Source organism: Lepidothrix coronata, unplaced genomic scaffold (genome assembly GCF_001604755.1).
Source record: "Lepidothrix coronata isolate B3197 unplaced genomic scaffold, Lepidothrix_coronata-1.0 Scaffold252, whole genome shotgun sequence".
Classification (NCBI taxonomy): domain Eukaryota; kingdom Metazoa; phylum Chordata; class Aves; order Passeriformes; family Pipridae; genus Lepidothrix; species Lepidothrix coronata.
The window spans coordinates 806,700-831,130 of record NW_016690432.1 but is presented as its reverse complement, the minus strand read 5'-3'; the positions used below and the strand labels follow the sequence as shown (position 1 = coordinate 831,130).

At 42.1% G+C, this 24,431-nt stretch overlaps 1 protein-coding gene across 3 annotated transcripts in view; it reads left to right on the top strand.

Moving 5' to 3' along the window:
- Positions 1–5,122: 5,122 nt before the first annotated feature.
- The window catches only part of KDM3A (lysine demethylase 3A), a 30,976-nt gene continuing 11,667 nt past the window's right edge, over positions 5,123–24,431 (top strand). Inside the window, exons 1-12 of one of the 3 annotated variants that reach the window (XM_017835226.1) lie at positions 5,123–5,337; positions 6,036–6,224; positions 8,758–8,907; positions 11,026–11,136; positions 12,653–12,755; positions 13,613–13,737; positions 14,192–14,264; positions 14,349–14,437; positions 16,627–16,778; positions 17,767–18,338; positions 19,555–19,756; positions 22,004–22,218. In XM_017835226.1, the coding sequence (XP_017690715.1) occupies positions 6,054–6,224; positions 8,758–8,907; positions 11,026–11,136; positions 12,653–12,755; positions 13,613–13,737; positions 14,192–14,264; positions 14,349–14,437; positions 16,627–16,778; positions 17,767–18,338; positions 19,555–19,756; positions 22,004–22,218 (1,963 nt within the window). In that variant the 5' untranslated portion in view covers positions 5,123–5,337; positions 6,036–6,053. Of the gene's footprint in view, positions 5,338–5,487; positions 5,513–5,549; positions 5,653–6,035; positions 6,225–8,757; positions 8,908–11,025; positions 11,137–12,652; positions 12,756–13,612; positions 13,738–14,191; positions 14,265–14,348; positions 14,438–16,626; positions 16,779–17,766; positions 18,339–19,554; positions 19,757–22,003; positions 22,219–24,431 lie in introns of those variants that run through there. The other 2 variants (XM_017835225.1, XM_017835224.1) reach the window with 2 other exon arrangements.

Below are 24,431 nucleotides of genomic sequence, written 5' to 3'. Positions count from 1 at the left end.
TACTCACAATGGCACATAACTCACAACAATCACCACTTCTCCCCATGTTCAGTCAAAAACTACATCAAATTACCAAAGCTGAGAGAACTTTCAAGAGAAAACACGTGATTTTGAATAATCAAAAGCAGCACTGCGAATTTCATCCAAATGATCTTAGAAAAGTAGGTAGCAGGCCAGTTCAATATTGGAACAATTCCTATCACCTAGTCTAGGACTCGCTGGCCTGACACCTACATGTGCCCAGAAGCTGCTGAAATCTCCTGCCAGATCCACAAGAGAAAGGTGTAAGATTTCTCTGGAGGGAAGACACTCAATCACAAGACAGGTTTGTTTAAAAGGAAGAGCAGGATGCACTTGTAATAAGCTTTAAGATCCACTCTGGCAGTGGCAGGGAACGGTACAAAGGCTAACTGGTCTCTGCCTGAGCCAGGTTATGTTGCTTCAATGATGAAAGAGCCTGGTTGTTATTAAGCACCAAAATATGACCAACATGTTGTGCTTTCAGTTTTGTTGTGAGGCTTTTGGAAATAAAGCAAATTAACAAAGAATGGTTTCCCACAGTTCATTAAACAATGTTGTTTAAAGTTCACTGTGTTGCTTTACCTGACTTTCAGTGTCTCCTTTTGCACATCACAAAGATGTTCCTGTGGTGGTGGTTTCTAAGACTTGATTCGGGTATATCCATCAAGATTATATAGATTTGCATTCTTTTATTAAAGAATGATAACCCAAACCCTTTGAATTATTAACTGATAATTTATTAACACCTGAGGGGAAAGGGTTTTTTTCTTCCAAAACAGGCCTTCTTCCTCTGAAGCAGCCAAGAAAAAACAAAATCAGCATGGAATTACTCACCACACCTTATGTCTAATGTTTATTCTGTAAAGGTTATTGCATTACTCTCTCTATAAATACCTGTTTGACTTTAGAATGAATCTGCAAAATTTAATATCCAATCCCAATCCCCAGACAATACTTAACATCCAATTAAATAATTAAATCATTAAATGTTAAATTAATATTCAATTAAAATTTAATAATTGATCCTGATTTATCATCCTAAGAGTCCTCTCATGATTTTCTGTTTCTACAGCTGGGATAGCAGATCTATGTCCCACTAACTCATCACTAGCAAAAGAAAGTTGGTCCCCACTGCAGAGTATGTATGGGAGTGGAAAAAAGTTCAGCATTTCTTATGGAGTTTTTCCTTCAGCAAGTAAACTTAATTGCATAAAATTATGATGTACTTGGTGTCAAAATACGTGCTTCCTTCAGCTTCCGACAGGGAGACAATATTAACTAATGTGAGACACAAAATATTTCATTTTAACTTACGGTAAAGAGATAATTGTGGAAGAAAAAGACCCGGAACTAGACCTGCCAGTCTTGCAAAGCTGATCCAGGTGAGGTGTGCTGAGGTGACACAGCTGGACCTGAGCAAAGAGCTTGTACAGGCTTTTATCTTTTCAAGCTGTAACTAGAGCTCAGCTGGATATGAATACTAACTGATCTACTTTAGCTACCTAAGGAGTAACTTACCTCCATCAGTTTGGTGCTAGTGAATAGGAACGTTTCTGGTGGTCTGTTTTCAGTCATTCTTTAGCATCACATCTCAAGACATACCAGAGAAATGAACTGTTGGGTATCTCCCAAAGCCCCGTTCCTATTTAGGACAGCTGGTATTTTTGTAGCCTGACCATAAGCACTTCCAACTTTAATTACACGTCCTTACGCCTCCATCACCAATCAGTAGAAGATAAAGGACTCCATATTCTCCCTCTCTGCTTGTACAGCCTCCTGTCCAAAGGGCCTTTGATTGAGAGTGGAGACCTTTAAAATGTTGCTACAGTAGAGATTTTAAAAGCCAGTGCCCTGATCATTGTTTGCTGTAGCTGCACACAAACGTAGAGGTTTATCCTGGAAATGCAGGAGAGCCCTGAAAAACAATCTGCTCCCTCCTATCATGGAAAACAACTTCTGAGGACATAATGCCATGACAGTTAACTTACCTATGGGCCCTACTCCAACTGAAATGTCCATTTCTTGCAAAGTGCCTGTGATTGGTGATATCAAACACTTTGGACAGTGAGAGGCCAATTTTAAAGCACAAATATTTGAATAGCACACTCAGATTTTATATGCAGAGAGGTAGGCGTAAATGCCTGAACGTGCAATTATTTAGGCATAAAATTGGCTATAGACTTTTACTGCTGAATTCAAATTTAAACTGAATTGTTAAATTCAAAGAATTAAATTCAAAACTGAAAGCCTCTTCTGTTTTTTCCTAGTGGCACACAGCACAAGAGAAATTTTCTGTTACTTACTGGTGGTTGAAAGGACAAATTTATTCAAGTGTGTTCTGAAGTTACTGTTTAAAGAGCATCTGTTTGCAGAGATTACTCCTCTCCCATGTAGGAGCTAAAGGCTTACCTATTACCAGTTCAACCCAGCGGGTAGAGCCAGCTGGTAAAAATATGCTCAAGACTTCTCCTTGCAGGCAGAAGAAAGGGTTGAAATCTCCTGCTTTGAGGTTTAATCAGTTCTGCATATTTACAGCACTGCTTTGTTTTGCAAGGCACCTCGACAGACATTGTGTTCTGCAGAGGTAAATGCAGCTGTGCCATTACCACAGTGTGTGTTTGAAAGTCATTTCTGAACATGCTGATGTTTCTGTCGACACGCTGTGAGAGTGAGGGTGGGCATATGCACACAAAATATTCCCAGTAGACGTTAGTTTTTTGTGGAGACTATTGTGAGTGGTGATAAAAAAAACCAGGTAAGAAAAACAATGGTACTTATTTTTCGGTATGGTATGTTTGTAATCCTGGGAAAAATAAACTATGCAACAAATTCAGAGACTTTAGAGTCATAATTTTAAATTTTATATATTTTGCTTTTTGACCCAGGACTGGTTATCTTAAATGTATAACTTTTAAAGAAGCTAGATATTAAAAAAAGGATATTTGGTCCTGATCTAATTTCAAGGAATGAGGAATCCTAGGGAAGTGAAGCATGTAGCTGATTATCTTCCCTGCTTCATAAGAAAAAAAAATCTTACATTATGTGGCTTCTACCCTTAGGTTTTGAATACCTCTACTCTTTCAGGACTGAAAACTTGTTTCTACTCTGGATGCTTGAGTTTTGTCCAGGCTTCTGTCAACTTGTGCTCTGTCTGCTTCACCATCTTCTCTTCTGGTGTCTGTCAATTTGTTTTACTTTATGTACATTCAGAATGTTGCATTTGGACTGCATGATTTCCAAGTGTAAGTTCATTTTCAAGGGCATTCATGGACTACGTCATCCCATGCTTGCTCACTTACTCTCAGCCTTTTAGGTCAGTACTACCCAAAACATTAAATTTTAAAACAAGTTTGACCAACCTTCATGCTCCTCTTCGCACGTGGGAGCTGCTCATTCACAAAATTCACGTTGTTGTCATTGAAATCTCTCCTTAAAGGTTTCCTTTTTTCTGGTGCTAATGGGAAAAAAGTTCAATGGAATGCCTAATGAGGCAACTGGAGTGCTACCAACAGCTTGATTTATTGGGTTGACTAATGTTGCTTCCTTATTGCCTGACATCCCTCTCCCTGCGTGTATTAATCAGCTCCTTTTTGAGGCAAAGAGTTCTGTATGCATAAAACCCAAGGGTTTTAAATAAGGAGGTTATGCAACACCAATATTGTGTGATGTTTACGTTGTACAGCTGCTGTTACAAGAGTCTGATGCCTACAATTAAACAAGTAATTTGGTGTTTTCAAATCTAGCTTGCTTCATGAAATACCTTATCACAAATTCCACTTTGTAGGTCTGGTCTATACAGTAAATATTTAAATCTGAGAAGCAAGCATAGCTGTTTCTTCTTCCAGTACCTGCTAATGGGTAGTTCTTCAGGCTACAAGCAGTTGCTCATCTATTAATTTTCTATTATTTATTTTATATCCTTGTTTTTCCCTGCAGAAAATACTGCAAATAGGTTCATCCGACTGATAGAAATCTCTGAAGATTGCCTACAGTTATCATGAAAATTGGGCTGCCTGAACAAGAACAGCATTTCTCTCATCGTGGCACATGAGGAAGCTTTAGTGCCTTTTGATTTCATATGTACGTGTTTGTCTGAATGTAGTAGACAAGTGGTCAGTGAAGAGTCTTGACACAAATTGGTGGGAAAGGCTTAAAAAATGAATTTAACACAAGTTTTGGGCTCGATTCTTGGAGAAAATGGAGTGTGAGACCAGAACGTGGCAGGAATATCCTGCTGCTGTCTGATGGGGATTTCTGGCGCTCAGACATCTCCGATGATGGATGGAGCCATGGAGAAAGCACAAGCTGAGCACTGAGGGTTTCCAGCAAACTGGATGAGTCAACAGCTTCTTGGCCTTAGGTACTTTCTTCATTTTTGGTCTTCTCCTTCTCACACGTTCTGGTGGGAAAGTCTTGTGGTAACAAGGTGTATGTGGGTCCTGCTGGGTCACTGCTAAACACTATCAGCCAGCCACTGCCATATTCTAAGTACTTGGTTCTCATAGCTTAAAGAGAGTAGGGTTAGCTATTAGGAAGAAATTCTTTGCTGTGACAGTGGTGAGGCTCTGCAACAGGTTGTCCAGAGATGCTGTGACTGCCCCATCCCTGGAAGTGTTTAAAGTCAGCTTGCACAGGGCTTGGAGCAGCCTGATGTAGTGGAAGGTGTCCCTGCCCATGGCAAGGGGTTGGAACCAGATGGTGTTTAAGGGCCCTTCCATCACGAACCATTCTGTGATTTTGTGGCCTTGGCTTGTCTTTTTTAAGAACACACAGGTCTAGTGTTAAAAGGCACGAGTTGGTGGCAGCCATTTGCCTAAAGATACAACCACACAAGCCGCACCAACCACAACCAGAGCGCCTCCACAGCCTGCCATCCTGCCCAGGAACCTCAGGCACGCCTTATTTTTGTCCTATTTCGCCTTATGCCGTTCCCTGAGCACGGAGGGCCCGGCTGGACCCATTTTCCCTCAGCCCAACAAGATGGCGGCCTGTGGGGCACTCCCGCAGGTGCCAGCCCCGCCCCCGCGCGCATGCGCGGCAGCGCCCCGCGGGTGCCACCGCCCCCTGTGCTATATCTGAGTACGCCGCGAGCCGCACGTATAAGCGGTTGTCTCACACCCTCTGGCCTCCCTCGGATTCTTCCGCCGTCCCCGAAGGCGGCCCTACAGCTGAAGGGTCGGCACGCCCGAGGAAGGAACGCGGACCTGGAGAGGCACCGCGGCCCGAAGCGCGTTCGTGCTTCCCTTGGGGCCGGGCTGTGGGCGCCCCGCGGGCTGCCCTCCTGAGGGACTCCTTCCCTCGAAGCTCCCGCGGAAGGTTACAGCCTTTTTTTATTTTTTTATCCGCCATCTGCTGAGCAACGGTTTCGGGGGCGTGGCCGGGCGCGCGGGCCCCGCCCCTCCGGTCCAATCGCGGCAGGAGGCTCGCCGCGGGCCCCGCCCCGCCGGCGCGGCGCAGCCAATACGAGCGCGGGACGGGGGCGCGCGCACGGGTGAGGGGGCGTGTGCGCGGCTCCGCGCCGACAGTGTCGTTCGGCCGCGGCGGCGATCGGGGCGGGGGGGGCGGAGGGGAGCGGGACCCTCGCCCGGACTGACCGCGGGGTGCACCGGCAGTGGGGCCGGGGGGGAGCAGGTGAGGGCAAGGACAGGGCTGGAGGGCTGCCCGGGCAAGGCAGGACGGGGTATTGGTGAGGCGGAAGGAGCTTGGCCCGGTCGCCTGCCTTCCTCCCCTTGGGCTGCCGCCCGGCGCTCCGGCTGCTCGGAGGAAGGAACAAAGAGGCGGCGGGGGTGGGAATGGCCGGGAGCTGCGCTGCAGCCATTCTGGAAATACGTTCTTGGTGTTGCCTTCCACCCACCCCCGCCGGACAGTGGTTAACAGGACGGTGGGCAGGGGGGTGTCAGGGGCTCGTCCGGAGTCCCTTGGAGAACCGGGAGGGGCCAGGAGGGGAAGGAGGAAGCGCTCACCGCCCCGCTCTATGTGTTTCTCTCCTCCTCCCCTCGGTTTCCTCCCCGAAGGCCTCCCGATGAGTTAAAATGGTGCTGAGGCTCGAGGGGAGCTGGTCCCTGCTCGTGGGGAAGAGGTTCCTGTGCCTGTCGGAGGAGGAGGACAGGTCGTGGGACGCCACCCGCATCTCGGAATGGCCCTGGAAGTCGGGCAGGATCCGGGCAGTGTCACACACGGACATATCCAAACCAGACCTGAAGGTAACCGGGAACTTTCACGGCGACCTGCTAAATCCAGAGTGCTTTACCTGCGCCCTGGGAACCCCGTGGGTGTGTGTACACGTGTGAGCACACGCTGCTCCCGGTGGGGGGAAGGTCTGCTTGGCCAACGCGCTTGGAATCATGTGCACCTCTGCCGAGGGATTCCCCGGTGTGCTCCTACTAATGCCAGCAACTACCTCAAACTAATTATAAATGTGCTTTTCTTCCACCAGCGTTTTGAAAAACAGATTTTTTTGCCGCACCTGCCGTGCCTAGGTTTTATTTCTGTAGTTTTGAGGTCTTGCCAGTTGGGAACGGGTTTCTTTTCCCCCCAGAGATGAAACTGAAACCTTCCAGTGTTGTTGGGCTTGGTGACTTTCCTGTCCTGCTCTTTGGAGTAACTGGTCATGGACAAGTACGTAGGTCTTGAAAGACGTGCCAAATTCGTGTCTGGTGTTGGAGGTTTCTCGGACTCCTCTTGCATGGTGGCCACTTCTTATTAATGATTACCAACGGGGTTTTTGTACACGGAGGCAGTGGTTTGCAAGCGTGGTGTAACTTGTTAGCTGTGTATTTTGTGTGGAAGTCAAGGGACGTTTTACAGTTTGACTCTGAAGTTCTTAAGAGGCTTTATTTGGCAACTGTAGTCAGTAAAAGTATTCAGCCGTGTCTGGGTATACAGGGGGTATAGAGCGAGTTCTTACTCCCCAAGGACAAGACTCCATTGTAGCAGTGGCGTCTTGTACATTGTCCTGGTTTCTCCAAGGGACTTCCGTGGCTGTCCTGTGACAGCAAGAACAGCACCATCTTTCCATTTTAAACTGTTTCCTTGCCTCTTTTTTGTAATGGGAGGAACTTGGTGACCTCTGAGTAACTGCAAAAGCACCTCTTCCTTGTCAAACAAAAAGAAACCGTGGGTGTTTCTAACTCTTTCTCGAAAGCGCAAACTTTGTTGTGAGCTTCTTGTTGTGGATCTGCGGCGGGGGTGGAGCTTTGTCCATCTTTGGGCGCGGGGCTGTGCCTGTGCCGTGGCCTGGAGTGAGGAGGAGGTTGGTGCAGAAAGCTCTCCTTAAGGACTTTCTCTGCAGAAAGGAGAAGGAGCAGGTGCTGTTGGGGTCTCTATTGTGAGCTTTGAGACTGGTTACGGTTCTGCCAGAAGCGATTGAGTTGATGAGTTCTCCAGTTCAAGTGTTAAAAGAAGTTGCAGGGCAGACAATGGAGGCTTGGAGGGCTTTGTACCAAAACGCGTCCCATCTCGTTTCCTCTCGTGGCTCTGTGGAAGAATGATTGATAGAACCAAAATAGTAATGGATTGAGAGGGGGGATTAAATATTTGTATTGTAAAGGAGTAGAAGTACTTATTTCTCAAACTTTACGTTTTGTGTAGAAGGACTGTCAACTGCTGTTGAAATTATTGACTCAACTGTATTTTCCTGTTTGTGCAGTGCTAATGCTGTAGACAAAACAAGCCCTTCTGGTTCTGTTACTTGTTATTTGCTTATCTCTTTCATTGTTTCTGTGCACCTCAAAATGACTAAGTTCATTTCTGCACCCATTAGTTCGATGACTCCTGGCTGTGGTAGTGCTGTTTTGTGTGCAGGTTTTCACTTGCCTCTCCCCTGAGAGGGAAGGTAAACACCAGGAAATGTTTCTAAGATTCACTCAATTGAGATTTCTCTGCTGTTATTTAAATGTATTTAGACTGGAATGTTATGTTTTATGAAAAGAGGGAATGATTATTTTTTTCCCAGAGTAGAGTCCTCTCCCGCATGTTCTGATTCCTGTATTCAGGCAAAGTTTTATTTGTGGTCTTTCCCAGTCATTTGCTGATCTCTCTGTCTTGCCTACCAAAGAAGGGTAATGCCATCCCAAAGAAATTTGTTAAACCACCATGTTTTTGCCATGAAGTGACAGTTTTTTTCCCTTTGGAAAGTTTGTATAGTTGCTTCTGAAATTTGTAAGGATAAAAAGCAGTTAGAAGCAACCATTATACAATTTGGTCACCTTTGCTGGTTTACTGTCATTTGTGCTGTCAATAAATTGGCTAAAGGTATTCTTTGAGACTGTTATTCTTAAAATATATCTGGAAAACACAACTTTTTTATTCAACTGCTCTAAAATTTGTGGAAAATCCGTGTGTCCCTTCTGTTGGTTTTAGTAGTTTTTATAGTTGTGTTTTTCCCTGCTTGTGAACAGTGGTGACAGTGTTAACACATTTAACTGTCCTTGGGCAGCACTGGACTTTCTGAGATGGGAAGTTGTAAAGTGAAGTGGGAATATTACTGTTTTATGTGACAGTAATGATGATAAGCCAGTTAACATTGATTATCACTTATAAAATAGCAGGTCAGTCTTGGGATGCTTTAGCAATTGCTTGATTGTGTTGACAGAAAGGCAATAATCATGCTAGTATTGTAGTACTGGCAATGATTTCTTTATTTTTGAGTAAATTGATGTTTGTTTCTCCTTTTCCATGTTGACTGTGCCTGAATTTTATGGTTAGTCACTCCTTTGCTTTGCTTCCTTTCTGTAGATTTGTGTGGAATTTGATGATGAGCCATGGGAAAAACGAAGATGGATAGAAGTCTACAGCCATACAATGATAGCATTCCTGGTGGAGCAAAAGCTGGTGCTGGCTGAAAGAAAATCCCAGTCCATGCCTGCTGTCCAGTGGCCTGCAATGGCAAGTACACATTGGCTTGACTCACTTTGCATGGAACTTCTGCAGTTCCACCTTCTGGGGATGGTCCTGTCACAAGGGTGGATTTCTCTACCTCAGCCTCACTTTTAGGTGCCGTGGGAAGGGAGACTAAATGTCTGTACAGCTGGAGCTGGACAGAGCTTGTCAGCACTTGAAGTTGGTGTGTTTTGCCTGTGGACACAAGAATGTATTTTTATGACTTCGCTTCTCTCCCAAACCACTGTTCTGTACAGTGTTAATTCCTTCTCCCTCTGGTCTCATGGCTCTTTCCTTCTTGCATGAAATTGCAGATAAGAATAGAGAAAAAGGGTAAATAATAGGTTTTTAAGGATAAGCCTGTATTTTTACTTGAAAATTCTTGTTTGGCTCTGCCTCAGGTAGTGTTAATTCTACAGTGGTTCTTGATCCTGAGACAAAAATAATTCAAACGGTTCTTATGTGATGTCTGCCTGGCACAGGTGACTTGTGAGATTTGGATTTTTTGCATGTAAAAACGTGAGATACACTGTATAAGGCAGAGAACTAAGCTTCCTGTAACTGCTATGCATGGCTGGATAGGCAAATTACCCAGGAGAGGTGAACAGGGAACATTTCTTAATGTATTCAGCCAGTATAGTTCTACTTGACTTCTTTGGGTATTGCTACTCAAGAAAGTAGTTGTGAGATAAATGAAGATGCAAACATGTGAACTTGCTGAACATGAATTATACTGAACTTGTAGTTCATGTTTTAATACTTTTTGCTAGGTGTAAATTGTGCAGTAGAATTCATAGTGCTGTGTTTTAGCTGATTTTTTTTCTTATGCAAAGCTAATCTAAGCAAATATTTATTGGAAATAGGGCCAAGTGGGATGAGGGAGGAAGTGGAAATAGGAATCCTTAATTTTATTTCCTGAGCTGTGGATTAATATCAGCAGTTCTGCTGGTGATTTTGCTGATAAGATGGACTGAAAGCCTGCTTATTTAAACTTAGCTGTTGTCCATTTCCAAGTGTCTGAACAGTTCTTAGTGGAGAATTTGTGCATAAGGTTTTCTTCCTGGTGTGTTTGATATGCTAGTTTGTGCAGGGTGCATATTCCAAAGCTCATTTAGCAGAGGGACTCTGTAGGATAAAGTGATTCCCAATTCTGGAGCTTGCCTTAGCAAAAAAGGCTTCTTCTCCCTTTACCACCATGCAGGGCAGGAAAGAAAAGGTCATAAAAGAGGTTGTGTGGATTTGTGTTCCTGACAAGTGGAGTAGCTCTGTAGAACTCTTGTAATGCCCAATTGCTCCTGGAGAGACTCTTGTCCCTCCTGGGGTGATCCTGCCTCTCTGCCAATGCTGACCTAACTGAGGTGAAAACAAGAAGGGGGAAGAAGGTCTTTCTTTGATCAGTCCTTAGAAAACCCAAGTATATGTTCTACCAGAATGATTCTCTTTTTTTCTTTTAAATGGAGCACAAATATATCTTATTCTTGGCACTTCTGTTGTTCCAGGCTCCTGATGCCTTCCCACTCAGAGCTGTTACTGCAGGGCTAGGCAAAATTTAACTTTGAACATATTAGGAAGTGTTCAGAAGCTTTTAAAGGAAATTTTTTTTCCTTGTCTGCTCTGGAAGCCTCTGGTATACCTGAACACAGCTTCATCATTGCACTGCAGTGGTGTAACTATGAGGCTGTCCAAGTCATCACACATGCCTAAATTAAGATTTCAGTATATTGCCAATGTACAAGTTATGAGACCTTCATTGTAAACCATTTATTGATTTGCTGGTTATTCCCTCAATCTACTATAAGGAGGGCTTTTAATAACACATGCACCATTAGAATTATTATATCAGTAAATTGTTCATGTTGAGATGAATGAATGCTAATGACAGCCACCTGCACCGAATTCCAAACTCATTCTAATGGATGAAATTAATTTCAAGTGTAGTCCAGTAACTCCTTCGTTAAGCATGTATTAGAAGTTTTATTAGAAACTAGCTTTCAAGAGTTGCATGTAGATGTAGTAGCTTAACAGCAAAATAGATGCAAAACTAAAGTAATCTTTAAAATGCAAATGGTGAATGATGAGATCTTCTTAACTCTGTTTCTAAGAACATGTTTATCACTTTTGTAGACTTACAAGTCCTTGGTGGACAAAGCTGGTATGGGATCACTGGTTTCAGTGCGCTATCTGGGCGAGGAGAGATGTATTTTTCTGTCGAAGGACCTTTTGACACCCATCCAGGTAGGTGTTTATTGCCATAACTCATAAATATCTGTTCTGAATGTAATGTGTCAATTAGAAACCTCCTGAAGCTGATCCAGGACGTGGTCACTGAGGAGAGCTGGATGAGGGAGTGTGCTGGGGCAGTTACTCAGCTCAAGTGACAGCAGTTGCATCATGTTGATCTTGGGGATAACCTGGAATAGTTTCCCTTTGTTCTTGTGAACAGGACTGTCATTACCATGAAAGGAGTTGCAGGGGAGTCAGGAATTAATCTTGCTATTTAACAGAAGCACATCACTGCTAATCCTAAACAAATGAGGAATTGGGCAGAATATAAATGAGATGGTTGAATTACAGTCCCTTCATTGAGCACCATGAGGACAGTTTATTAGTGAAAATTAGGTACAGATGGGTTGAAACAATTGCCCCTTGTGATTGGCTGGTCAGGTGTTTACAAGAATAGTATCTGCTAAGGATAAAGGATTTAGCCTTTTCAGGAAACTACTCTCAGGACCTATAAACAGGCTGAAATAAAAATAGTAATAGATGTCCCAGGTTGAGACTGCCAGTAGTGCCATCATTAGTTTCTGCTTTGGCTTGTAAACAGTCAGCAAATGCACAGGTTCTCTTGAGAAACTAACCAAGGAATCACTAAAAGCTAAATTTGAGCTGTATGTGGTTGTCTTGCCTGTGTTGGCTCAACAAGCAGGGTGGAGGTGTCTTTATGTAGAAGCCTTATCTCAACACTGCAGAGGAGAAGGTTGCTTTACTGGCATCTGGAATAAGTTTATTGACTTCTGGCCCTTCAGTCTTTTTTGTCTCTTACAAATACCAGAGCAGTGCATGGGACAAAAAAAACCCCAAACAACCAACCCCAAAAAACCCTAAAACTCTTTTCTTAACAGCACTCTTTGAGCCTTGGGTGGAAATTTGCTCTGAACTTTCCATTTCAGAATCAATTCTAATTCAAGAATTCAACAAGCAGCTTGTTTTACATACCAAGGAAGGGAAAAAAAACCCTCAACTGTAATATAAATACATGATTGCCCAATAATTATGAATGATTTAGATGTAGCTGACTCTGTTTTTATTCATATGTACATTTTATAATGGTATCTTGAGATGGATTGGATCTTGACATTAATGTCATGAATAGAAACATGAAACTTAAATATTTGCATCTGCTCAGGACAAATAAGTTGCTACTTCTGAGAACTTAAAATCTTACATTGAACCATCTATTTCTTAATTTAACTTAGCAATCTACTAAAACAAAACTGGGTTGTTTTCAGAACAGTGTTAAAGTGGACTTGGAGAGCTCAGTTCAGTCTGGCTTGCAGATGGTTGATGCAAATTAGTGGTAAGAAAGTGGTGTCTGCTTCAAATCCGACATCCTGGAGCTGAAGTAACACAGTAATGAGAAACTTGTTGGACTTGTATCAGTTGCTTCCATCTTGTTCCTAAATATTACGGGGTTTTGTTAGTCAAAAGCATTATCCTTAATACAAACTTACGTTCTTTTTTTCATAAATAGGATGTGGACAGTTCCAGGCTTTCTCTTAAGGATGATCAACATGTAAATGAAGAAATCCAGGCTTTGGTGAAGAAACACCTGGATGAAACACGCTTGGTCCAAGGTATGAGCAGACTCTGGAGCAGAAAACTGACAACAAATCCAAATGGAAATCTCTTCAGTGATGGTTTAATTCATTGGTAACCTGTTCTAGGGGATAAAAGCTTTTTAATAATACTGATTCTGCTTTGACAGTGAATGCAAAATGTGAAGGATTGTAGAGATTTAAGTTTCAAGTATTTCCCTTGTAAGAGTGTGTGTAATTTAAGTGCACACAGGTGGCCTCCTACTTGTGAAAGAGAAACCAAACTTGTAGAAATTCTCAACTGAAGTTAGCTGGAGTAGTTTATTGTTTCAAGTAACTTGATTTTTTTTTTTGTTTGCTGCTTGTTTATAAAAGCCTCCAAAGCTTTGTATAGAGACTTCCTTTTTCATCAAATTAAATTTGTTGGTTTGCCAGCTTCCAATTCTTAATTACTGGGTTCATACGAGCATATTTGTAGTCATGTGCTTGCATGTACAAGGAATGTCTTGCTTTTATGGAAAGGCAAATATTGCAACTTAAGAGTTGCCATTTCCAATACTGGAAAGAGAGGAAAAATTCCCATCTAGTCATTGAATCTTCATTTCTGTGTCCACTGATCTGCCTCACAGTCTGAAATCTGGAGGTTAGTCTGGCCTCTGCTGTGTGTCTTAGCCTCCACACAACTTCATTGAACTATTCCAGGAAGGAGGTAGCTGGAACATAGTTGTATAATTTTTCTTCCAGCTTATGTGGAAGTTGTCTAAAGGTTCTCAGTTTGTTTTGCTTTCTTGCATTTTGCATGCAATACTGTTGGCAAATTCATATTGATAACTATGATGATCTTCATGCCTCCTTTGTCTCAAGCTTTTTTTTTTTTTTCCCCCCCAATTTTTAAGGTGGAAAAAATATCATTGGTTCAAAAATTAGAATTTATAGCCTGGATCCATCTACTCAGTGGTTCACAGCAGTTGTTGTCAATGGCAATCCAGCTACCAGGACTCTGGAAGTCAACTGCCAGGAGGTAGGAACCAGTTGCTGTGGGTTTACAAACAGATATGGGGAATGGGTAAGAACTTGTATTTATATCCCCACCAACACCATTTTTATTTCTGTCTTTACTGTAATCTTAAAACACAGGGATTGGTGTAGTGCAGAATTACCCAAAGTGTTTCTGTGTGCTGCTGGTAGATTGTTAAGTAACAAATGTCCTTCTATGCAAAATGAGGGAGACCTGGAATTTGTATTTGAAGAGTGAAGCAAATGTGACTGTGGTTTCTTTGCTCTCTGTGCTGTGCAGACAGTGCCCTGAAACACCAGTTTGTGTGTGTTTTCCTGCAGAGACACTGTCACAGGGCATATTGTTAAACCCAGCTTGGTATTCAAAGATCCTAGAAGTGTCCCACAATATCTGAGATAAATATATTCAAATAGTAACTTTCTCCTTCTAAATGACTGCTTCTGTTTCTTGTTCCAAGATTCCAGCTTTAAAAACTCTTGATCCAGAGTTAATTCATGTTGAAATCATATATGACAACAATGGGAAGTGTGGTAAGACCTATTATTGTTTGTCCTTCAAACACCAAGTAGGGTATTTGTGATAAATAGACTAATCCTGATCACCTTCTCTTCCAGATAAATCAAAAAGAATTGGGGGTGTGAAAAGGAAGTCATCTGAGAATGGTGGAAGTGGTGATGCTAAACACACAAAATCTTCTCCTGAGGTAATGTCTTGCTCTGTTATATATGACTGTTATGTAATGGTTATGTCACTTCTCAAAACAAATAAGGATTAGATTGGAAAGTAGAATAATAAATCTCTTGGAGGGTGTGTTGAGTCCTTTCAGACTTGTCTGGGCATGAGTAGAACATCTTGCCTTGTGAGAATAGAAGCAAAAGTTACTAAGCCTTGAAGGTTGGTGGTGTGTTGGTTTTGTTTGGTTGGTTTATTTTTTTTTTTTTTTCACTTTTTGCCCCCTCTTTCTGCTTAGGAGTTGGCCTGCCTGGTCATGTATTCTGTAGTGGGAGAAAACACAAAGCAGTTCTCAAGTCTATAACCTTTGCTTTTCACGTTCCTTCTTAAACTGTTTTGTACTTGAACCCAAAATCTTCAGCTACACTTGCATCCTTTGGGGATTCAAGCTACATAAGCAGCAGTGTGGAAGAAGGTTTTTTCAGTACAGAAAGGGAGTGTGGCTGCTTTTCTGGTACTTCCATATCTACTCTCATTTCTTTTGTGAGTGACCTGCCAGGTATCACTGAGGTAAATAAGCTCTCAAAGGTCAAAAGACAATGTTGCTAAGTGTAGAAATGCAAATGAAAAATGATGGCTTGGCTGAAGAACAGTGCATCAGACTTACCCTCTTATTTTGACCCAGTGTTTCAGGCCAAAAACTGCACTTCAGGCAGGAGTAGCCAGACTTCTGAAAGCTCTGGAATGGTGGGGGTGTGGGAGGGTTGCGTTTCTCTGCCTCTGTGCAGAGTCAACTCTGTGTATTTCATTTATCAGTGGATATAATTATTAGCAATCTTCAGTGGCTTCACAAAAGATACAGCATGAGGCAGCAAGTACAGGATAAGATTTCTCAGTGAAGAGAGTGCCCTGTCCTGTATTTACCACCGAGGAAGAGCCACCAGCAAGTCAGAATGGAGTAGCAGTGCATTGCAGTCATAGTCTGCTTGTGTTTCTACAGCTCGTGCTTGAGCACCTTTAGCAGCTTTGGGGTGTTCAGTTTGCCTTTCTTCAGCTTTCTGCACATCCAACCATTGAGCAGCCTGCTTGATACACACAAAGCTGGTCTTTATTTCACATTGCAAGTGCCCTGCAGAAGATTTGCCATGATCTCCGTTCAGAGCTTGTTTCAACATAATTTTTCCTTAAAGTAGTAAAGTTAGTTACATCTAATTTTCCAGTCTGCATTCCTTTGAAGGACTGGAGCCCTTATCACTTTTGTACTCTTTGGGAAATGTTTTGCAACTGTTTTCTCCAAAGGATTACAAGTGAGTGTACTTTCTAGAAAGGAAAGCATGAGCTGTGTTGGTTTCTCTTGTTTTGATGGGTGTGAATATATGGGAGTGATAAGCTGAAGTAATGTTTTTTTTGTTTTACTTGGTATGTGATAGTACTGGGATTTCTGATGTGGAGTTAATTATCTCCAGCATTTGTTTTTGAGAGCTTGACTTGATGCCTGACAGCTGTGTAATACCAGAGCAGAGAAGAAATATTTTGGAGTTGATTCTAACAAGCCTGTAGTGTAACTTCCAGCAGTAAGTTGAGCATGTGGGAGTAAAATATGGACATTGGAGCTGAGGAAGGACCCCTACAGAAAACTGCTGTTTTCAAGACACTTGCTAACTTGGTGGCCCGTTGTGTTCCTAAATGGATTATAGATTTGTGAGGCTGGTGATTTAATCAAGACAGGATTTCTTTGCTTAACGCTTTCTAGAATCCTGGTACAAAGATCTTTTTGCTACAAGGAAGTTCACATCTAGATTTTTGGTAATGCTGTCAGACTAACTTCAGAGTTTTCATTTTCTTTGGGGTTTTCAGAGGAGCTCAGAAATCTATTTCTGAATTACAGTTACTGCAATTACTTTAGAAACATCATTGCACTGGCAGTTAACAAGAGCAGAGCTTTCTGCCTTCCTTTCCACTTGCTTAATACACTTCCTTTCCCCCAAAAAAGTTTGTTGTTTATTGGGGGAAAATGAATTGACATGAACAGTCTTTCATGGAACCTATGAGGTCTAAAAGGACACTCTAAAGTCTTTCAGTCTTATGAACTGAGTCTTTAATTTGCTTTATTAAATACAGTAGGAAGGCCATTAATATATTTTTCTTTTTAAGCTGAACCCTGCAAAGCAGTATTTCTGTTATCCTGACTTTTCCTAACTGTCCATGTCTCCCTTGCAGGTTTCTCCCAGCCAGGGACATGTGCAGTCAGTACCAACCGTGCTGGGTGAAGCATTGCTGGGATGTACTCCTGCAAATAAAGACCAAAGGCACCCAGGGCTGCCCCTGCCAGCAAACTCACCACCCAACCTTGGTGCAGAAACTCCTCAGGGGTAAGCAATGACTTTGTGCTTATGCAGATGTTTTTCCCTCCAGAAATAACTCCAATAACTCCACAACAAACTCAGAGGTCATTTTAAATAGCTGTAGTGATTACTCTTCTGTAAAATTGATGTAGAAAAGTGTTAGACTTAGTTGCCCTGGATAAATAATTTACTTTCTGATGCCATGTTCATCTTTATCTTGGAGGTAGTGGCCCTTTCAGTGTCCCAGGCCAATGTGACTGCCTCATTGTACCCATCCGTACATGGATGCAGAAGTGTGGTCCCTGCTTGTCAAATGCATTCCTCTCCTGCCAGAAAACCAGAACACATTCAGGCAGGTGCCTCCTTGCAGATCAAGTACTTGTACTCAGCTGTATTTCTGCTGAACACCAGTGGCTTTGAACTGTTACCCCCAGTTCTGTCACAAAATGGACATAATGGTAGAAATAGTGTGACAGGAGAACTCAAATTTGAAGTGCTTTAGGGTTGGTTCTACTAGTTTTGTGTCTTGTCTCACATGCTAAATGTGGAAAACATGATTTTTCTTCTTTTTAGCTTTTTGTTTGAGAGGTGTTGCTGTGTCCGATATAGACTTGTGGTGCCAGCCAGAAGTTCCTTGAGAATCTTTTCACACAGACATGCAAATGAAATGCATTTGGTTATTCAGCAGTTGCATGGGGAAAACGAGAAAGCAACTATTTAATTGTGAGAAAAGGTAGCGGAGTAGGTGCAGCACCCAAATTTGTGTGTGCCTACACGGGCGTAGAGATTTATCATTCTGTCTAACTCTGGAAAAAAAAATCAAACCCAAAAAACCCACCTCAAAAACACAAACCTATTTGGCCTCACACAAAATTTAAAATCTTGAAACATCAGAATTCAAAGCACATAATTAAATAACTAAATTTACTCTTTCAAGCTTTAAGTATGACTCGATTGAGCAGCTGATGCCCTGATTTGTTTGACACCTTTTTCTCTGCCTGTCGTTGTGTTTCAGCACATGTAGACGGAGCTTACCGGAAACTCATCCTTCCTGTCTTAGTACTGGAATTAAACCATTGAAGGGAGATCTGACGGCCTTTCCTAAAGTGGGGTTCGTGTCTAAGGAACAAATGCAAAATCCTAACGGTAACAATGGTAAATACACCTCTCTGAAAACCTCAAGATCCTCACCTTTGACTGATCCAACTAATGAAAAAGGAACCAACCTGAAAAACGCAAACGAACCTCTCACGAAGCCCACAGCGAACTTCCCCAAGGAATGCATTTCTGTGAAACAGTTGCAGAATCCCAACTCTTCCATAGCAATACCCAGAAGCAGTGGCACTGTTGAACTGCAGCGGACTTTAGACTGCAGACCCTCGACCTCAGATGCTCATCTTCTCTCCTTTAATGAGTCTGGAGCTAAATCACAGAGCCCCTGCAGTGGCCAGAACAGCCACAAAGGAAACAAGATCGATGAACTTGCAGACATGGAGTTTTTTATTAGAAGAAATTCAAATGAGATTCTCTATGACAGAAATGAAAGTGAAAGCTTTTGGACTGGAAGTGCCAAGGTCCAGGATAATAGTAAGTTATTTTTTAAAATTTCCTGTCACTTGAAAACCGTTGTGTTTTCTGTCTAGCTACATACAGATGGGTCCTTTGTTGCATATGCAAAATCAGTACTTTAAATTGTTTGAGTGAATCAGGAATGTAAGTCATTTTGTGCATTCTTTTACAAAGAGAATGCAATAAACTTGAGAAAAATGTCCCTTTCTGATAAAGGAAAAGGACTGATCATTAGTTTTTTAGAAATAAGTTGTTACAAAATGTGTGCAGGGACAGAATGGCAAAAGAGGTTACAAAATCAAGGTTCTGTTTGCAATACAAATGGTGGTGGCATAATGAGACTGCCTTTTCTTAGCAGCAGTCTTAAGTTTTACAAGCATGGTGAGAGGTGGAAGTTTTTTTCAAAACTCTGTTCAAGAGGAGCTTTCATTTAAAAAAACTGTCCTGAAAGCAAAACAAACAAAACCCTGGTAACCACCATCAAAAATCAAGCCCTGCCCCAAAGCAACCCACCTTGTTTCTCTTTTCCACTTGGTGAACTCTTCAGTTTTTCATATGGGAGAGAATGGGAAAGGCTGTTGTTGTTTAAGGAGCCGCACTCCTGCTGTCCTGTGTCCTGCTGGGTATCAGGTGGTGTAGCTGATCCTTCAGGATTCTGGGAAATCTCCCTTTCTTTCCAATCTTATGTTGCTTGGTCTTGGATTACTGTGTCCTGTTCTATAATTAGTACATGTACACAGCCAGCCAGGCAGGCACTTTGTGCCCTGTGAGGCCTCACTGGAGTGTGGGAGGAAGGGAGATGTTTGGCATCTGTTACAGAAAGATGCTGAAAGCTGTTGCATCATGAAGGGTGAAAACAGGACTGAGAAACGGCCAGGTTGTACTTCTGTCCTCATTTCTTGTGAAATGTTGCTGTGTGCTCTGATCTGCTCAGGCCTCCAGCTCTAATGACTGAAGAACTTCCTTTAAAAGCAGATGGTCTTTCAAAGTACGCCTCTGTGGAAGACTAAAAGAAGCTGTTAAACTTGGGTCCACAGACTGTGTGACTCCAGTGGAGCTACGACTTGAGGCTGTGGGGACTGGAGAAGAGGCTTCTGCCGACTGCAAATATTTTTAGCATAACTTTGTTTCAATGTAATGTGAAAAGTTTATGTGGATCTGTTGCTAAAATAACATTTGCTGGCACCTTTGTGTGAGAAGCTGAAGCTTTTCTAATCTGTGCTCTTCCCCACAGTAATTGCGCGCAAATCCATCTTATCCGATGCTGCCAAAGTGAAGAAGCTGCAGCAGAGTGGGGAGGCTTTTGTGCAGGATGGTTCCTGCAATAACATCGCCCCTCACCTGCACAAGTGCAGGGAATGCCGCCTGGACAGCTACAGGAAGAACAAGGACCAGAGAGACTCCACTGTCTTCTGTAGATTCTTTCACTTCAGAAGGTAAGAAGAATTTGGATACTCTGTAGATGTGAAAAACATGCCTGTGTCTGAGCTGGACATCTGACCTTTTCTGAAAGGGGGGCTGTTGAGTGCTCAGTGTTAGGGATGACATGGATCTAATCTTCCAGGACAGACTAAAACTCCAGTTATTTGGACAGAATGGTCTCCTGTAGGTCTGTGGTTCAAAGCTGCTTGATATGGTGTGTAGCTATGAGGCCAATATGCCCAACTAACGAGCGGTTGCCCGTGGTTTTTTTAGCCCTTAGAAATGTTACAACTGCTTAATTTGAGTAGAAATTATTTTGGCAGGACTTTAAGCTCTTTATTTTGCTGTTCTGGGCTGAGTGCCAGCGGGATAATGTGAGTTTAGTTTGAGTGGAGATACTAGTGAGAGGGTAGATTCTGTGCATCTACCCTGAAGTATTCGATCTCCTGAAGTTTAGTGGTTGGACACAAAATGTTACCCATGTATCCACAGCTATGGAAGAGTTGCAGTAAGTGGCTGGGTCTTCTCAGCTGGAGTCTGAACTGCATTTAAGCTTGCCACAGAAACATTTCATCACAGCACTCACTAGATTTCAGGAGGGCAGATGGGGAGAGGATAACATCAGGGAAAACAGTGAGTGATAAATGGTGGTTGCTTTTCCAAACCTAATCTGCAACTTCACTCGTTTACTCCCCCACCTACTTCCTTACACCCTCCCCACCTACACCCCAACCCTCCTCCAGGCCTGATTCTTGAGTTAACAGTCCATCTTTTGATGTTTTAACTCTTTAGTTCTTAAGACACCATGATGAACAGTTTCAGAAAGGTGTTAAATTGTGACTTGAAGCCCACGTGTAAGCCCAGGGTGGTTGTTGTCAAAATGCAGTGCCTGACTGGTTTTTAACATGTTCTTCCTTTGTTTTCAAATTGTCTAAATATTTTCCATGGACTCCTTGATCTCATGTTTAGATGTTCTTGCATGCTGCTTTTCATTGCCCACCACACACATTTAAGCTCTGGGGCATGGACTGTGTTTTATAGGAAGAAGTTAATTCTGATATTAGAGAGGAAAACCAAAAGTACTAGTGATCTCAAGGGAGATGGGAACCTTACTTATTATCATATTTTTTCAGAGGAATTCCTTTCTTTTGGGTTTCTGGGTAGAATAAAACACTGTAGGCCTGTAGACCTTCTGAAGAGAAAAGATTGAAAGCAGAAAGATTACAAAGAGCATGAAAAAATACTCTTCCACTCTTTCATTTGTTTATTGAGGTTTATTTTATCACTGCAACACTGTTCCCTTCCAGGTTTTGTTGCTAAAAGTTTAAAAAAATGAAGATGCATTAATAATCTGTTATTTAACCTCAGGTTAGAGATTGTGCCATATTAAGTCTTGGGATAACCTGATGTGTGAGACCAGAGTAACAACAGTCTGTGCTAATTCATCTTCTCAGGGTAACAATCCAGACTTGCAGTGCAGTTCAAAGCAGTTGAATCCTTCAGTTTAGACCTTGAAGCTGGTGGAACTGTCCCTTTTTATTGAATGTGAAATCTCCCAGGTCTGGAGATGGCATTTGTCTGATGATGGCAGTTGCCAGCACATGTTCTCATGCCACACTTAACACTCTAAGTGAGCACGTGTTGTCATCAGAATCAAGTTTCCTCTACAGCATTTAGTAAAAAGGTTCCTGAAGTCCTGAGCAGAACTTTTCATGTTTTAATTTAAGACACTACTAACAGTACAGATCTCATTCTTTCCACCTACTCAGAATCACTCAAGAATCTCTTACTCAAATTTTGCTTGGTGCTTTTTGACAGCTACTTCCAAATGAATTGTTAGTGAAATATATTCTATATTTAAAGCATTCTCACTTCTCTTGTGTTGTACATAGTTCTAGATTAAAGTCTTGCTGTTGCCTCCTCCTAGATGGGATCCTTAATGCCAGTGCATTTTAAAAATTGTTAACCTGATTTGGTTTTATGTGAATAAAAAACAAAAACCCCAAACATTTTAGTTAGGAAATCTACCTTACTACAAAAACTAGATATTTTCAGTCTTTTTTGTTTAAAACAAGCAGTACGTTAAACATGCCTCATCCTAGTGACCAGTGTGTTTACCCATGTCTGTTGTAACCACTGAGTAAACTCATTGGCATACAGTACACATGTTTGCAGTTCAAGCATTGACTGATTGGAATGAATTTAAACCAATAAAACGTTTCAGATTATGAGTTTTTCTCCTTCTCCCCCTCTTTCCTCAGGTTGCAGTTTAATAAACATGGAATACTGCGTGAGGAAGGCTTCTTAACTCCAAATAAGTATGACCCTGAGGCTATTAGCTTGTGGCTGCCTTTATCCAAAAATGTTGTGGGTCTGGATCTTGACACAGCCAAGTACATCCTTGCCAACATTGGAGACCACTTCTGTCAGCTGGTGATATCTGAAAAGGAAGTTATGGCAACGATTGAACCACACAGTAAGATCAGTTTGTGTTGAAATAACGGGTGTTTTCACAGCTTTATGTGAAGCTTTAAGCTTCTGACTTGTGTGAAAATACATTACAGGTATTTGGAAATGTCATATAAGATTTGAGTGTTTCCTTCTCAGAGACAGGGAGTGGTGAGAGTCACTGTCAACTTGTGTCAACAAGTCTTTGCTTGCAGGCAGAGGGAAGGGGAAAGGTAACTTTACCCTCTGTCAGAAGACGTTTCTCAATTTCTCAAATTGCTTTTCCTGTTAAAGAGAGTGTAAGTCTGTTATGAAACAAAGTGTAAAGAAACCCCAGAATTTAAGGAAACCAGGAGGTAGCTGACAATAAAACTTGTTCTTAGCATGTAAATGAAATACAGCTTTGACTTTGACCAGGTTTTGTTAAGTTGCTTTGGTCCTGTTTTGGTAATGCATCATGGGCCTAATGCTGCCTGTCAGGACAACAAAGATGTTTTTCCTCCACCTGCAAGTTTCCAGTGGCACTGTTAGGAGTGATCATGTCCAGTCCTACTGGGCACAGACCAGAGAGGGGCTGGTGATGGGGTGACTGACTGGGAACTTCATTAGTGCAGACAGGGCAAACCTGGCATCCCCAAACACTGGGTTTGGCCACATCGAAACTTTTCTGTAGCAAATGTGAGCAGACAAAGGGGGAAGTCTGTGATCTTGCATAATCACTTCTCAAAGTAGAATGACTCTTAAAACCGTACTTGTGTTCTGGATTATAAGTGCACGACTGAGTTGCAGTGCAGTTTAGGAGACTGTCTGCCCACTGTCTGCTGTGTTTGGGTGCTGTTGACATTAGATAAAGACTGTATGAGTTTGGCAGCCCTGAATGGAAGAGGAGAAAAGCTGAACAGGCTTAAATGCCCTTCAGAAGGGGAGGGAAGACTTGAGATATTCCAGAAATGCTTGCTGTGGGGTCTGATCCTGGGCTACTTGGAATCTGTGAGCTCTGCTCTTCCCTTGAACTGGAGGATATTCTGGCCTGTGGAGCCAAAGTATCCAGTGACAGAGTGAGAGGTGCAGACTGGAATACTGGAACACTTTCAGAAGGGTGAATTTTTGAGTGGAATTCATGCAACAACGGGGAGGGGTCTCTTAATAGCAGAGGATGCACCTGTTAGCACAGCTACCAGAAACATCCTCTACTTAAAAACAGTCACATGTGAGTTCTGGTGTTGGTGTGAAAGGAGCAAAAACTCATTAATTCCTTTTTGATTGTTTATTGCCCTGGGTGAGAGTAAGGAAACTCAATTTGGAGGTTATTTTTAATACCCTGCATAGAAAAGAAATCATTTACAGTCTAGATGTGTTGTTCTTTGAACAGTTCAGTGAAAAAGTGCTCACTCAGCACAGGGAAAAGGGAGATTCTTCTGCCAGTGTGATTTGAAGTTATGATAATTTTTTCTTGGTAGAGTTCACCTGAAATAATACGTTTTCATAAGAACTCTCTCTGACAAACTGAACTTTTCAAAAATGTGACAATATTTTGTTCAGCTACTTTAAGGGAATCATTTGTTTGAGTATTTTTGCACTTCACAGTGTGTATCAAGTCCAGCCCTTCTCTATTTTACCAGATAGAATTACAAGAGACAGTTTTTTAAACACCAGTGACTGGTAGGTAAAGCCACAAGACAAAGCAAGTATGAGGGAGAAAATTTTTTGGGAGAGCTTCCTTAAAGAGAGTTCCTTAAAGGATTGGTAGTAAAGCAAGAGTGAAATTATCCCTGTGCAGTAAAACATTGACCAGTGTAGAAGGAACAGCTTGTTAGGTCAAATTTGCTCCTTGGCCACCAAATGCCAAAAGGAGGGACAGGATCAAACTGCAGAGGAGAACCAAAAGAAACAGGAGGAGTAGAAAGGGACGAGGTTCCAAGAGCTGAAATATGAAGTGACATTCAAAAGATAACAAATTACTTCATCCTGTTTTGGGGAAATTGGAGGGTTGACCTCTAAAATGGTAAATATCCTCTATGTTTTCAGAAGGCAGAGAAGAATGGAGCTGGTGATATTTAGACTTATGTCTCCTGAAAGAATTTTGAAGCAAGTAGTCAAACAATTTTTACCTCCTACTTAAGAACAAATTGTGCCAAGCTATTCCAGTGTTGTTCCATACATAGTTAATAGGCATTATTCAGAAGAAAAGCAACAGATGTCTTGGATCCTGGTTTGGTTTTTTTTAGCATACATTAGGAC